This window comes from Dromiciops gliroides, chromosome 3, assembly GCF_019393635.1.
Source record: "Dromiciops gliroides isolate mDroGli1 chromosome 3, mDroGli1.pri, whole genome shotgun sequence".
Classification (NCBI taxonomy): domain Eukaryota; kingdom Metazoa; phylum Chordata; class Mammalia; order Microbiotheria; family Microbiotheriidae; genus Dromiciops; species Dromiciops gliroides.
This window is the reverse complement of record NC_057863.1, coordinates 219,095,496-219,111,185: the sequence shown is the minus strand read 5'-3', so window position 1 is coordinate 219,111,185 and position 15,690 is coordinate 219,095,496. Positions and strand designations below refer to the sequence as shown.

The 15,690-nt window shown below is 37.0% G+C and overlaps 1 protein-coding gene across 1 annotated transcript in view; it reads right to left on the bottom strand.

Annotated features, from left to right (window-relative positions):
- The window catches only part of PIR (pirin), a 118,272-nt gene that overhangs the window by 24,427 nt on the left and 78,155 nt on the right, over nt 1–15,690 (bottom strand). The window contains exon 6 of the mRNA XM_043995803.1: nt 8,218–8,302. Within this exon, the coding sequence (XP_043851738.1) occupies nt 8,218–8,302 (85 nt within the window). The remainder of the gene's footprint in view (nt 1–8,217; nt 8,303–15,690) is intronic.

Here is a 15,690-nt window from a genome sequence, read left to right as displayed (position 1 = left end):
GTTCAGTTGTTTCAGTCTTGTCTGACTCTTCTTGAGTCCATTTGGGGTTTTCTTGGCAAAGATACTGGAGTGGTTTGTCTTTCTTTCTCCAGCTCATTTTACAGATGAGGAAACTGAGGCGAACAGGGTTAAGTGACTTGCCATGGGTCAAACAGCTAGTAGTCCAGCGTCAGACACTTACTAGCTATGTGACTCTGGGCAAGTCACTTAACCCTTTCTGCTTCAATTTCCTTATCTGTAAAATGAGCTTGAGCAGGAAATGGCAAATCTTTGCCAAGAAAACCTCAAATGAGGTTTTCCCACAAAAAGGGAGTCTCTCTCTGACACCAGGCCAGGTTCTCTATCCACTGCACCACCCTCCATCCTTCATAGGGAAAAAAAGATAATACCCAACAGTGCAGTTGCAAGACAGATGTCAATATTCTGTGCATCTTTAGGACTTTTGAAAGAGATAAACCTATCTCTTAAATGATTCTAACTGGGAGAGTTAACATTTTACAAAATTTGGTCAGACATTGATAATAAAATGGCAAATTAGAATTGTGTAGAATGATTCAGTAAGCACTCAAAGGACTCCCTTTAAAACTAAGTTCTATAGAACAAAAATGCTCAAAGTGAATTCAGTTCATTGAGAAGCTCACATAATATAGTCCATCTATAAACCATGGGCATGCAAGCATAGAATGCTATCTCTAGAATCCATGTTTTAAACAACTACAACAAAAATTTGCAATCTGTGTTAAGTACCATCAACTGTAGTCAGTCTAGGTAATACTAAACTCACATTTCACTAAAGGTTAACAGAAAACCCCTGAAGTATATAAACTGTGGTTCTAACTAACGATGTTAGCTGCTTGGAATGTTGGCTTGTAGAGAGATATTTTACATGACTGTTGTGTTTTGTCCTTTGTTATCAAAGAGGACCATGACACAGGGGTAATGTCATGACTTGCAGTGGATTGGATTTAAGTGAGGAGGGCTGTGCAAAATCACCATCCTCACTCTTTCCTCCTAAAGAGCTATCTGGGTCCAGTGGCAAGACATATATTAGGACTACTGGAGAATGGCCCTGGATGTTTAAGACAATTGGGGTTAAGTGGGGTCAAGTGCCCAGTGCTTGAGGAGCTATTTGAACTTGGATCCTCCCAACTTCAGGGCCAGTGCTCTATCCATTGTGCCATCTAGTTGCCCTTATTACATGATTATGAAAAGGAAGAGGAGGAGAAACAGAAGTCTAGGAAAAAAACATAGGAGAAAGAAGGAATAGATGATTGGAATTAGAAATATTGTATTTTTAGAGACCCTATGGGAAATAAAACATCCTCTTTAAAAACCAACATTGAAGCTTTGTCACTAATCAGATAACTTCATGATATAAACTCCCTGAAAGCAGAAACATTTTCACTTTTGTCTTTGTAGCTCCAGAACATACCATGATGCCTTACCTATAGTGGGCTCTTGGTAAACACTCAACTTATTGAATTCGATCTTTCTGTCATACTGTTTCCTCTCTGGGCTACCTTCTTGACTTTCAAGACTTTCTCTTCCCCCACCCCTTCCTCCCTCCCCCTCCTCGTTTTTTTTCTCCCCTCTCCCACTTCCTCCTTCCCCATCTACTCACTCCCCACCACAACTCTCCCTTCCCAACCCAACCCCTTGCAGCCTTCTCACCCTGGAAGTTCACTTAGCCCCAGAAGCCCCTTCCTTGATTTATCTGTTGCTCCCATAACCTTATCTTCCCGTAGGGCTTAACTCAGGTGAAACCTCCACAAGGTCGCTTTCTGTGATTCCCCCACAAGCTGTTAATGTTCTCCCTTCTTCATGTATTCCTAGAGCACTGATACCTCCCTTGCCTCTTTTCCCTTTCAACCTTGTGTTATTATCTGTAAACAGGTCACATCTGTCAACAGAATGTAAGCTTACAGAGAGCAGTTTCTGTGACTATTATATTTTTGTCTTACCTCATATCTGGGGCAGGGGGAGAGGGGGATGCTTTATACATTATAAGATGTAGCGCATGTCATAGATGTTTCAGCTTAATTGTATTTCTTTGGTACAATCAAGGGTGTGTTAGAACCATCTTGAACTGACTCAAAAACTAATTGTTAAGATTTCAGTGTGAGCATTTAAACCTCAGGAATTACAGATTGGGGCTTGATTTATTTTTTAGTTGATTGTCTAGACTTAAATGGATGGAGAAAAAGTTAATGATACAGATAAAACTTAAAAGTGAGTCTTTCATTTTTAGAGAGCCAGTTGTTAAACATTTATCAGCACATCCCTGAGTCAAAGGAAGTTCAATTTGGAGGGCTTTTGGTTGTACCCCCCCCCCGCCCCCAGAAACAACTGCTTTAAGGATAATAGCAAAAGGCATTGCTAAAACACACTAAACATACAGGTGTATATACACAATACACATACATATACACATACATGTGTTTATACAAATGTATGTATAGGTATGTAATGATTGGAATGACGCCACCTGCTGGAGACTTACTGTAGAAGAGTTCCGCCCATGAAGCGAAGGTCTTTGAGGGCAAGACCAGGAGTCTTTTCTTTGGTGTCAGGAAGTGACGTTGGCTAGTGGGAAGAAGAGGGAAGAGACTAGTGTTCTGTCTCGTGCTTTTTCCTTTGGACTCTGGTGGAGAGTGGAGCTAGAAATGTGCTCTCCTTTTAATAGATAGGAATCTAGGCCTTTTCTCTCTCTCTTTACCAAATTCTTATTCTCCTTAATAAATGCTAAAAAGCCTAACTCTTGCCAAAGCTTATAATTTATTGGCGACCACTCATTAGATATTTAGACAGAATAGCTAGAATTTTAGCCCTTAACAGGTATGTGTATATATGTGTGTATTTGTTTCAACTTGCAACTCTAGTTGATAATAGGGGATATGGTGCAACTGGTGGGATGAAGACTGTGCTTTGTGCTGAACCCCCCCATCCCCCACTATGTGACAGTTCTGATATTGGCAACCCATGTTCTATAAAGATTGGTTTTAAAGGAAATTTTTTGTGATCTTACTGAATAATGCTACATCATCCTAATCTGCCATTTTATTATCAGTGTTTGACCAACCCAGTCAGATTTCTGTATAGCACAACATGCATAGATTTCAAATTCCTGAGCTCCCTATATTCTCTAAGAATTCAGGACCTAAGGTAACCATAAATGAAATATGTTACTGTCTGCATATAAAACTCAAAAGCATAAAGATAATTTTGGCAATGGTATGAAGGGTGAATTGAAGGCAAGAGAGAGTGAAGACAGGAAGATCTATTAGGAGGCTATTGTAATAATCCAAGTAATTGTTTTGGTAATCAGGGCTGGTGTCAAGATGGTAGCAGTAGGAGAGAAGGAAAGGATATTTTTGAGAGATGCAGCAGAGGTGTAATCAACATGAACCTGGTAACTAATTGGATATGAGAAGGAAGGGAATGGAAAATCAGAAATATACATTAATATCCGTATATGTTACATTTTAATATATTTAAAATTTAGAAAATACTGTTTCATTAAACATTTTAACTTTTGAATATTAACTGAAAAAATGTGGTTTAATATGTGACAGATTTTTACCAAATATATCCTCCTTAATTAAAAAAACTCTCTGCTTATTATGAAGATTTAATCTAGGTTTCTGATTCATTAATTTTCTAAATCAGCAAAAGCTTACTTAGGCATTTTAAAAGCCACGTCACCTCTAAACTATTTTCAGTAGTCTTGTGGGCTTTTTGTACTGCAATTAGGGAGTTGGTCTTTATTTTGTTTTTCCTATCAAGCAATAGAATGTGAAATCCCTAAGGTTTAAGTTCAAGTCACAGATGAAATTCATGCGTTCTGATTATGTGCTGTTTGAAAACAATTATGTTCTGGCATGCTAAGGAAAGACTTAATGGTCCTAGCATGAATCCACAGTCTCCAAACTAAAACCAGGAATGTTTATATTTATGATACAGAATTGCTCCCTGGATTATGTCACATCTCAGGTTGGGTCTGGCCACCATTCTGGAGACAAATTGATACATACACACACATGCATACATGCATGCATACATGCACACATATTTAAGTCATTTGACTAAAATTGAAAAATAACTAAATATTAAATCACTAGTCCTTTCTTGAACAGGACACACACACACACACACACACACATAATATTCAAAGTTTTTTAAAATTTTAGTCAAATGAGTTGAATTTGACTTAAAGTTACTAATTAAATACATAAAACTTTGTTCTCCCTCTCTCCCTCCCTTTCTCTCCCCACCACACGTACACACCCTTCCTCATCATCTTGTACAAAACCATTTCACAATTTAGTCTGCAACGCTTGTATTTAAGAATTTTAATTAAAGGTGGAGACTGGAGAATCCCCAAAGAAATACAAGTCACAATTGAAGTGCTCTAGGAGAGCTTTGAGAAAAATTTGTTTATGCATTGTAAACAGCAGACTCATGAAGCGGCTGGTGGCACAGTGGATTAGAGCAGATCTTCTTAAACTTTTCCCACTGACCCTGGGGATATAGGTATATAAAATAGGTATACATAACCTTTTAACTGTTGCCAATTTTTTTGTGATCCCCACATTCAGTTATGTGACCACAGATGGGGTCACAACCCACAGTTCAAGAAGCTAGGGATTAAAGCACGGGGTCTGGAGTCAGGAAGACCTGAGTTCAAATCTAGCCTCAGATACTTACTAGCTGTGTGACCCTGGGCAAGTCACTTAACCCTGTTTGCCTCAGCTTCCTCATCTGTAAATGAGCTACAAAAGGAAATAACAAACCACTCCAGTGTTTGCGAGGTCACGAAGAGTCAGACACAACTGAACAATAACAAAAACGGGTTCGTTCATATTGTCTTCTTATTTTACTAGAGTTGCAAATATTCATATAAATAATCTTTCCCCCCAAACCTCAGAGTTTTTGAGTATTTGTTAAACATGCATACAGAAAAATACAAAGGTGGAATCAATCACCTGAACACATTGCCATCTTTTGTGACTGGCTTATGTTAGAAACCTTTTCCAAAGTCTGAAGAAAATGATGCACCCTCTAAGATTTTTTGGAGAAAATGTAGACAAATATACACAGACAAGCCCATGAGAACATATAAATTGCTAGATCCAGAGAGCTACTGAAGGAAAGCCAGGGCAAGCTGAGGACCAGCCAGTGGTGCAGACAAACTCTGAGCTGGTCACACAGTGGATGAAGTGGTACTTGAGGAGAAGTCTTAGGATTAGAAGGAATGTGTATTTCTAGGAAAAGTCCAATTTGGGAAATGATACTTTGCTAGAAACAGAGATAATTTCCTTCACAATGAATGGTAATTAGCAAATTTATCAGTTCTCAGTAAGGAAAATTAGATTGTTATACAAATAATAAAAAAAATGTCAAAGCTAAAGCCAGCTACAATTTTTTTCCCTTTTTTTTTTTTTTTTTTTTTTTTTTTTTAGCTCACAGCTAACAAATAAAAACTGTGGCAAATGTAAAGGAAACTATCTGGTAATGTCAGAAACGGTACAAATGGGATTCTTCATAAGTGATACACAGTCGGATTCAATGCCTAAAACCTACCGCCTTCCAGAAATCACCATACGAAACATCTGTTTTCTGCAAGATTAGCACAACTGAATACAAATGTATCTCGCCTGAAGGAAATGGGGAGATGGGAAAGACTGATTCTAATACTATTTATAGGAAAGAATTTAGATAAAATTTAAGCTGAATCATGAAGACCATTTCCTGACACAAAAGAGTAAAGAATTTGTAGGAAAATCTCCCAGGGGTCAATGTTTCATCTTTTGGGTTTATAAAAGAATATATTTTCATCAGTGGCACGGAATGGATTGGAAGTATTCTATTCTATTATTTAGATATCTACATAACTCTGCCTCATGTTAAATAAGCTCAACCTCAAGGCTGACATACAAAGTTAGACATAGCTCAGAGATGCATGAACAGGAATATCACCACAAACAAATTTCTTTTTTAACAGAATACTTTCCAAGAGTTAGGGACCACTTGTCCCAAGAATCATTTGAAACAACAGAAATCTTGAAAGAACTAAATCTGCAAAGTCCTTGGTGTCTGTCGTCATGCGATTTGTTTGTTCAAAACCCTTTTCATTGAACATAAGCAAAACTATCCATTTCACTTCCTATAATGCTCTCTATCGTTTTTGTCATAAATCCTTTTCCTTATTCATAATGTAATGGAATTTGATTACTTTTTTTCCTTATTTTTTTTGAATATGTAATAATAGAAAGTCAGAGGGTTGATTCTAGCTTTCAAAACTCCATTTGAACATCTATAAACTGTAATTTTATGAACAAGTTGTGCATGAATTATCTAAAGAAAATCTGGATGCTTGCTTAATGCAGAGGTCTCTTTGTGTCAATGAAAAGGAAACATACAACCTTTGGTTTTGAGCATGTATTGAGTTTACCGAGAGAGATGCAACTGAAAGAAAAGAGGATGTAGACAGTATCTGACATTTGAAATGTGGGTAACATAAGAATCTCAAGAATTGGATAAAAAAGAGAATGACATTTTCCAAATTGCTGTGTCCACATAACAGTTGTTTCCCTACATCTTCCTACCAACTGGTCTTTCCCTATCTCTTAAGACTTTTAGAACAGAGGCTTTGAATCTTTTTTTGTCACAGACCCCTCTGGCAGTCTGGTAGATGGATAAGTCTATCTCACAATAATGCTTTTATGTGCATCAAATAAATTCATAGGATTGCAAAGGAAACCAATTACATTAAAATGTAGTTAAGTACTAAAATAAAAATTTATGGAGTCCAGGTTAAGAATGCCAGCTCAAGAATAAAGCTAAGAATAATTAAATCTTTATTCCAAACCCCTTTGTGGCCTTGACCTTGGGGGTGGTGGGGACACACATCTATCTATCTTTAGGAACCACTTAAGATGATTGCTGCTTCTCATCTGAAAGTGAAGAGACGTCAATCATCCAGGAGTGGAAGTGTCCTTGTGATTTCCTCTGGGCTTTTAAACAACAGCTGCCAAGTGTTTAGCTAAAATCCCACCTTCTACAGGAAACCTTACCCAAGCTCCCTTCTTTCTAGTGCATTTTCTCTATAGATTATTTCCAGTTCATCCTGTATATAGCTCATCTGTAGACAGTCGCTTCCTTGTTGTGTCCCCACATTAGGCCGTGAGATCCTTCACAGCAGGGACTCTCTTCCACCTTTCACTGTATCCCCAGATATTAGCACAGAATCTAGCGCAAGAGTGGGAACATAATAAATGTTTATTTATTGACTGACTGAGAGTATTTTAAAATATACCTAAGTCACCCAGGTAAAAGGAAATAATTTTCCTTAGGTTGACTTCTTCAGATGTCTTATTGCTACTACTTTTTTTTTTTTTTGGTGAGGCAATTGGGGTTAAGTGACTTGCCCAGGGTCACACAGCTAGTAAGTGTCAAGTGTTTGAGACCAGATTTGAACTCAGGTCTTCCTGACTCCAGGACTGGTGCTCTCTCCACTGCACCACCTAGTTGCCCCATGCTACTACTTTTTTTTTCTTTTTTTTTTTTTAGGCAATGGGGGTTAAGTGACTTGCCCATGGTCACACAGCTAGTAAGTGTCAAGTGTCTGAGGCCGGATTTGAACTCAGGTACTCCTGAATCCAGGGCTGGTGCTTTAACCACTGCACCATCTAGCTGCCCCCTTGCTACTACTTTTTAATAACAGTTTTACTTGGTGACAGAGAAACAAAAGAAGGTGAAAGACTCTATTCATTCTTTAGAATCAGAAAACCATATCTTCCCTGAATTCTCTGAATGGGATTTCCAGTCACATGAACAACATTTATGAAGAAGGACAGAGGCTAGTTCCAGAGCAGGCTTACAGATCCCATGATATTTTTTCCCTTAATTTCTAAGGTGTGTTCATACACAGAGAACCAAAATACTTGATGAACTTTTCTAGTCTTGGAACCAGCCAATTTTGGAGGAAAGGTGCAATGGAGAACATGCTGAACTTGGAGTCAAAAGACCTGAGTTCAGATCCTAGTTCTGCCATTTGCTACCTGTGTGACCTTACACAAATTACTTAACCTCTCTGAGTTTTGGGTTCCTCATCTGTAAAATAAGGGGTCTGGACTAGAAAATTGCTGAAGTTCCTTCCATTTTTACACCTATGGTCCTAAGATCTGGTTTTGAAATGACAATGACAGTGCTGCCTACCTTCAGGAACAGGCTGGGAATGCTTGGCTCCTTGGTCCAATTTGAATTCCAAATATAAGGTAGGTGTGCGAGTAAAAATCCTGGACTGGAGAAATGAATAAGAGTCAGAATTTTTCTGATGGTATAGTTCTCATAAAAAAATCAATTAACTAAGAGATACATAAAACTGAATATAGTTGTGATATATTTCAGATAATTTAGACTTTGGTTCTATAGGCAGCTACGTGGCACAATAGATAGAGGGCAGAGCCTGGAGTCAGGAGGACCTGAGTACATAATCCAGCCTCAGACACTTACTAGTTGTGTGACCTTGGTCAAGTCACAATCCTGTTTGCTTCAGTTCCCCATCTATAAAATGAGTTGGAGAAGGAAATAGCAAACCACTTTAGTATCTTTGCCAAGAAAACCTCAAGTGGAGTTATGAAGAGTCAGACATGACTGAAACAACTCAACAACAACAAAGTCTATGAGCAGACATTCTCTACCATCCTAGGAATATTGTCTAAATTCATCAAATTAGTAGCCATAGTAATTCTGTAATATCAGATTTTTAAAATAAGCTAAGAAATCGTTTAATTTCATTGCTTTTCCATCTCATTAAAGCTATTTCATTTTTATTTTTTTTTATATCCTCAGAACTCAGAACAGTGCCTTCAACAGAGTAGGCATTTAATAAATATGTTTTTTAACAGACTTACTACTGTGTTATCTTGGGTGAGTTACTTAGGTAAGTCTCTGGGTCTCTATTTCCACATCTCTAGACTAGATGACCCCCAAAGTACCTTCTGGTTCTAAATTTAGAATCCTACAAATTTCTTGAATTTAATTTATTATAGATAATAAAATATTATTATAAATGATAAAATATGAACTTTTCACCCCCTGAGAGGAGGGAAATATTTAATACTCAGCATTAAATTTATTATTTTAAAAACTGATTACACATTTCAAAAAAACTTTGATTAAAATAATCATGATGCATCCTCTTAAAAATGCAAGTCAACAGAGCAATGCAATAAGAATGTGTGTGGGGGGGAAGGGGTGGGGTGGAGGATGGTGTTAGGTCTACTAAGACTCAAAAAGCTTGAGATATTTGTACAATGTGTTGTTTTTTTTAAATTTCAAAATTTTGAATGAATTCCAATTGCAAAATATTTAAAAACAAAAATCCCAAAGCAGCTCTTCTTAATTACTGCACTTTTTTTTACAAGCTGTCCAGAACAACCCTGTAGATAAAATATGTGTATGTTTTTCTTTTGGCATTTCTCAATTTGTTATCAGGCTCATAGTTTGTGTTTTTTCAAACCTTTTTCAAAGGATGGAATGCATGAATGTATGTATGTATAGATCAAAAACTGACTTTAGGGCAATTACATTTACAGTATATTCTTTGTCTTAAATGATTCTTTTCCTGACTTCATATGCTATGGAAAAGAAATTAAAAAAAAACATTTTCTCAAATATGCTTGAATTTTACAAGTATACATGTTTGTTTGGTGGTTTTGTTTTTGTTTTTGTTTTTTAGTGAGGCAATTGGGGTTAAGTGACTTGCCCAGGGTCACACAGCTAGTAAGCATTAAATGCCTGAGGCCGGATTTGAACTCAGGTACTCCTGACTGAAGGGCCGGTGCTCTATCCATTGCGCCACCTAGCTGCCCCTATAGATGTTGATCAACAGTTTAATACAATGCACCTGTTGTTAAGGTATAGGAACTTAGTTAAACTACCAAAAGAACATTAGTTATAAGACACATCATATCTCAGTAATAATGGACACATCAAAAATCTCAGTTTACAAATTTAATCATTATTCTTCCATTTCAAATATTTGCTTCCTTGGTCTTTATGCCATAAAGAATATTTAATTTCATGAAACATTTATGGCCATACCAATGATAAAATCCATTTTATAATAATGATAATTAGAAAATCATTGTATTTGTGATGGGTTTGATTTTTTCAAAAAATTATAGTTGTTTGTTTGTTTGTTTGTTTTGTGAGGCAATGAGGGTTAAGTGATTTGCCCAGGGTCACACAGCTAGTAAGTGTCAAGTGTCTGAGGCTGGATTTGAACTCAGGTCCTCCTGAATCCAAGGCCAATTCTCTATCTACTGCACCATCTAGCTGTCCCCCCAAAATTATAGTTTTAATGATTTATTTACAACCATGTTTCTATTTCTATACTCCAGATGACTTTCTCTCCAAAACCGTACACATCTCATCGGAAATCTGTATCTCTGTATACATATATTTTAATAGCATATTTAAAACAAAGTTCTTTTTTCTACTCATACTAGGAATCAAAATGTTTATACATAGCAACGGCAATATCCTGCACCCTTTGACATAAATAAATTTCTTCCTTTATTGGAAAATATTGCTCTTTTCATCATTAATTGCTCCTTTTGAAAAGGGTCTTATAAAGAGAGTATGACTTATATTGAAAGCTAGGCACTACTTGGAGTGGGGGTGGGGTATATGTGTGTGTGCCTGTAAGGGGGAGGGGAGGGAGTTAGGTTCACAATAACCTTAATATACAAAACACAAGTATGTGAGGTGAAATTGAATTATGGAATGAGATCTATACATCTCATTTCACTTTACCTTTTCTTTCCAGAAACTTCCCTTTTCTATACTAGGTATTGCTCTATCAGGATGGTAGAGAAGATTCAAATATAGTTCCTACTTTCCAGGAGTTCATAATTTAGTTGGTGAAATATGACAAGTAAACGAAACACAAGGTAAGATACATTAAATACAACAAAAAGACACAAAACAAAGTTATATATAGTTTACCCAAAGAGGAACTAGATAGATCTACCTAAGTATGAATTGAAGACCTAACCACCTATTCATTTTAACATCTTGAAAGTACCTTTTCCTGCCTCTCTGAGTTTGCTGTAGGTTGCCCTCTTACATCCCCATCCTAGGGCTTAGCTTCCCAATAATTATTTTTCTAAATAGTTCATTTAGTAGGAAAGCATAAGGTATACAGAAAGGGTTTTAGCATTAGAAAGCTAATACAAATATACCAAAAGGTCTGCCAGAACTTGTTCGTGTGACTCTATAATATAAACCTATGAAACTTGTGTGTCAATAGATTACTTTGTTTTTGTTTTGTTTTGTTTTGTTTTGTTTTGTTTTGTTTTGTTTTGTTTTGTTTTGTTTTGTTTTGTTTTGCAGGGCAATGAAGGTAAAGTGACTTGCCAGGGTCACACAGCTAGTAAGTGTCAAGTGTCTGAGGTCAGATTTGAACTCAGGTCCTCCTGAATCCAGGGCTGGTGCTTTTTCTACTGTGCCATCTAGCTGCCCCCTCAATGGATTACTTAGAATTCAGAAAACTAGAACTTTGCCTATCTTAGGGTATGTTTTTATATTATTTTCTTTTGAAAACAGTGTCTTAGATTTAGTTAATAATTTCATAAAATTAATTATCTGATATAATGTTATCTAGAATAATGGGTTGCAGATTAAATATGACATTCACTGATCAGATCTTGACTTGTCTCTCATTTTTTTTCCCACCTGGACTTCTCTCTTGGACTTTATGGTCTCCAGAAACTCATCTTCCTGAAAGATCAGATAAACTGTGAAACTCACACCCCCTCAGTACCCCTTGCCTCTGAGCTGCCTAGCTCTCTCTGCATGTTGAGGGTAGAGGGCGGAGATTGGAGAATTCCCCCCAGGTCCTCCATTGAAGGAGGGAACCTAGAACAGGCACCTCATCATTTCCCACCAGCTTTAGTGCTTCATCATGTCCCCACACTGGAGGATGAGGTAGAAGGAGTGGGTGCATCATGAATCTTATTCATATATGAAGAAAGATTAAATACACACACATGCACAAACACACACACAGCTTGGCATAGAAATATATTAAAACCATCAGATAGGGATAGGGAAAGGAGTTTTAATAAAAGAGAAAGGGACAGGGAGGAAACAGATAAAAGAAAAATAAACTTCAACTTTGGCTAGTGAAATCTTAAATACAAATAATAAAAGGAAAGAAAGTAGGTGTAAGCACCAGTGTCTGGAGTCTAGGCTAGGTAAAGAGTATAAGGTCAGTGGAGTGGGAAAGGACCACTTCTATTATAAATTACTAGTGCTAACCAAATTTCTTTTTTTCTTTTTTTTACTACTTTCTTCTCAGTAAATAAATGGGCAAGTGACACAAAGAACAAAAAGCATAAGAGAATAAAAGAGAAATATATAATTAGCAAACACAAACATGAATGTGAATGAGATGAATTCAAATGACAAACAACAAATTTTGTAAACAACTAGGAGATAGACTTTTAAATATAAAAGAAAGGAAATGTAAATAACACAGAACTATTCTATACTCAGCAGAAACCACAGGAGGGAATAAACTAATCTCTTCTGAAGAGCAAAGGAACTCAAGATTCAACTCAAGTGGCATACTCTGAAAATGTGAATCTAACCATCAATGAAAATATATGGACATTGAATAAAAAGAGTTATTAGAAACATCCTTTCAAATCTCAGTAAATTTGGAAAACACAACAGTGGCCACTAGATCTGAAAAGAGCGGTTTACATCCTAATCCTAAAAAGGGCAATGCCAAGGAATGTTCAAATGAACAACTAGGTTCATTTCACACACCAGCAAAGATATGCTTAAGATTCAGCTAGGCTTCAGCAATATGTGAAGCAAGAATTACCAGAAGAACAGGATAGTTTTTGAAGAGGCAGAAGAACCAGAGATCAAATTACCAAAATTTTCTGGACCATGGAGAAAGCAAGGGAGTTCCAGAAAAAACATCCACCTCCACTTCATTGACTACACTAAAACCTTTGACTGTGTGGATCACAATAAAATGTGGCATGTTTTCAAAGATATGGGAGTACCAGACCATCTTACTTGTCTCCTGAGGAATCTGTATGTGGACCAAGAAGCAATAGTTAGAACTGAACATGAAACGACCAATTGGTTTAAGATTGGAAAAAGAATATGACAAGACTGTATATTTTCACTTTATTTAATGTCTACACTGAGTATATCATGGGAAATGACAGGCTGGATGAATCAAAAGCTAGAATAAAGATTATTGGGAGAAGTATCAACAATCTCAGATATGCAGATGATACTCTGATGGCAAAAATGAAGAGGAATTAAGAATCCCTTTGATGAGGGTGAAAGAGCACAGGGTAAAAGCTGGTTTGAAACAACATTAAAAAAAAACTAAGATCTTGACAATTGGTTCCATCATTTCCTATTAAACAGAGGGAGAAGAAATGGAAGCAGTGTCAGATTTTATATTCTTGGGCTCAAAGATCACTACAGACAGTGACTGCAGCCATGAGATTAAAAGACCCTTCCTCCTTGGAAGGAAAACTATGGATACTAAAAAGCAGAGATGTCACATTCTGTCAAAGATCTGTATAGTCCAAGCTATGGTTCTTCCAGTAGCAATGTATAGCTGTGAGGGCTGGACTATAAGAAAAGCTGAGCACCCCAGAATCATCACTTTTAAATTGTGGCACTAGAGAAGACTTTTGAGAATTCCTTGGACAGCAAGGAGATCAAATCAGTCAATAATTAAAGAAATTAATTAAGACTATTCATTGGAAGGTCAAATGCTGAAGCTGAAACTTAAATACTTTGGGCACATAATGAGAAGATGGAACTCATTGGAAAAGACCCTGATGTTGGGAAAAATTGAAGGCAAAAGGAAAAGGGGATGGCAGAGGATAAGATGGATAGAGTGTCATGGAAACAACAAACATGAACTTGAACAGAGTTCGAGAGACAGTAGAGGATAGAAGGGTCTGGTAGGCTATGGCCCATGGGGTCAGGAAGAATCAGACGTGACTGAACAACAACAAAATTCAAAGAAAACCAGACCTAAACAAATTGTTTGCTTTGCAAATACCCCAGACAGAAATACAGGGAACGTAAAGAAATTCAGCAAGGCATACCACAAATACAATGAATGCATAGATAACAAAATAAATTGTGGGGTGAGGGTAACACTAAAATACATCACTAAAAGAAGAAAGGCACCTCTGATGTGAACAAAAAACCCAGGGGCAGCTAGGTGGTGCAGTGGATAGAGCACCGGCCCTGGATTCAGAAGGACCTGAGTTCAAATCCGGCCTCAGACACTTAACACTTACTAGCTGAGTGACCCTGGGCAAGTCACTTAACCCCAATTGCCTCACAAAAAACAAAACAAAACAAAAAAAAACCCCACAACAATGATAATAAACTCATAAGAGAAACCATTAAGAGATTGGAAAGTATACAAGGCTGCAAGGGTAAAGGAGGAAGCCAAATAGAAGTGATATTGGAGAAACAAGCCTGAAGGATCATGGACTAAACCTATAAGTTTTTAATGGGATAAAGCTGTAGAATGGGAGGGCAGAAAGGAAAAGGTGGAGCAAAAAGACAGAGGAGAATAAATGATGTACTCTAATCAAATAAAAGGTTGAAAGTGAAGGGAAAGGGGCAGCTAGGTGGTGCAGTGGATAAAGCACCAACCCTGGATTCAGGAGGACCTGAGTTCAAATCTGGCCTCAGACACTTGACACTTACTAGCTGTGTGACCCTGGGCAAGTCACTTAACCCCAATTGCCTCACCAAAAAAAAAAAAAAAAGCGAAGGGAAAATAACTCCTATGGTCTCTCAGGAAGAAGGGAAATGGTAAGGAAACAAAGAGGGGGGAAAGAAAAGAGGAAATCTTATTTCATTGGTGGGAACATAAACCCCTGAAGAAAGCATTCATGGGGGAAGAGAAATATTTCATAAATGGAGATAAAAACTTTATCATGGGTATAATGGACTTAGAGAGAACACTAATCCTGTCTCAGGAGGAGGGAAATCACAGCTCCTGGAGTTAACTGACACCCCAAAGAGTAGGAAGGCATGGACCCAGAGAGGAGATTTTTATGGTAAATGGGGCGAATGGAACTATGTTTATGTGTTACAAGGCAGGGTTTTATTGGGGAGTGGAGAGAATTAGGAGTGGAGATAAAGGCTAGTCATAGTGATGTTCAAAAAAGGGGAGGTATCAGTGAAACATCTTAAAATTACTCAGAAAAGAAGAGGTGGAGTTCAGTCAAGTAGAGCAGCTTTGGAACTAATGGTCTAAATTTGTTTTATACTTAAAAAACTTCAACAAGCTGTACATAATAGAGATATATGGCTTCATATGCAATCTTCTAGTTCATTTTTTAATAAATGGAAACATTAATATTTAACAATATTTATAAAATTCATAATAATAAAAAAAGAAAAATTTAAAGTGTGCATGTGTATGAGTGTGCCATGAGTTGTGAGAGTTTGGCATAGAGGGTTACAAATAATTCTGTGTTTCAAATAATTTCCTCTTTTCTTTTGGTACTGGATGTGTAGAAGCAATGGGCTTTGAAATTGCCTGTTAGGTGGTTTTTACATAGTTTACAATCAATTCAAGTTCTCTCCATAAACCTTCAAAGAACAGAGAAGAGTATC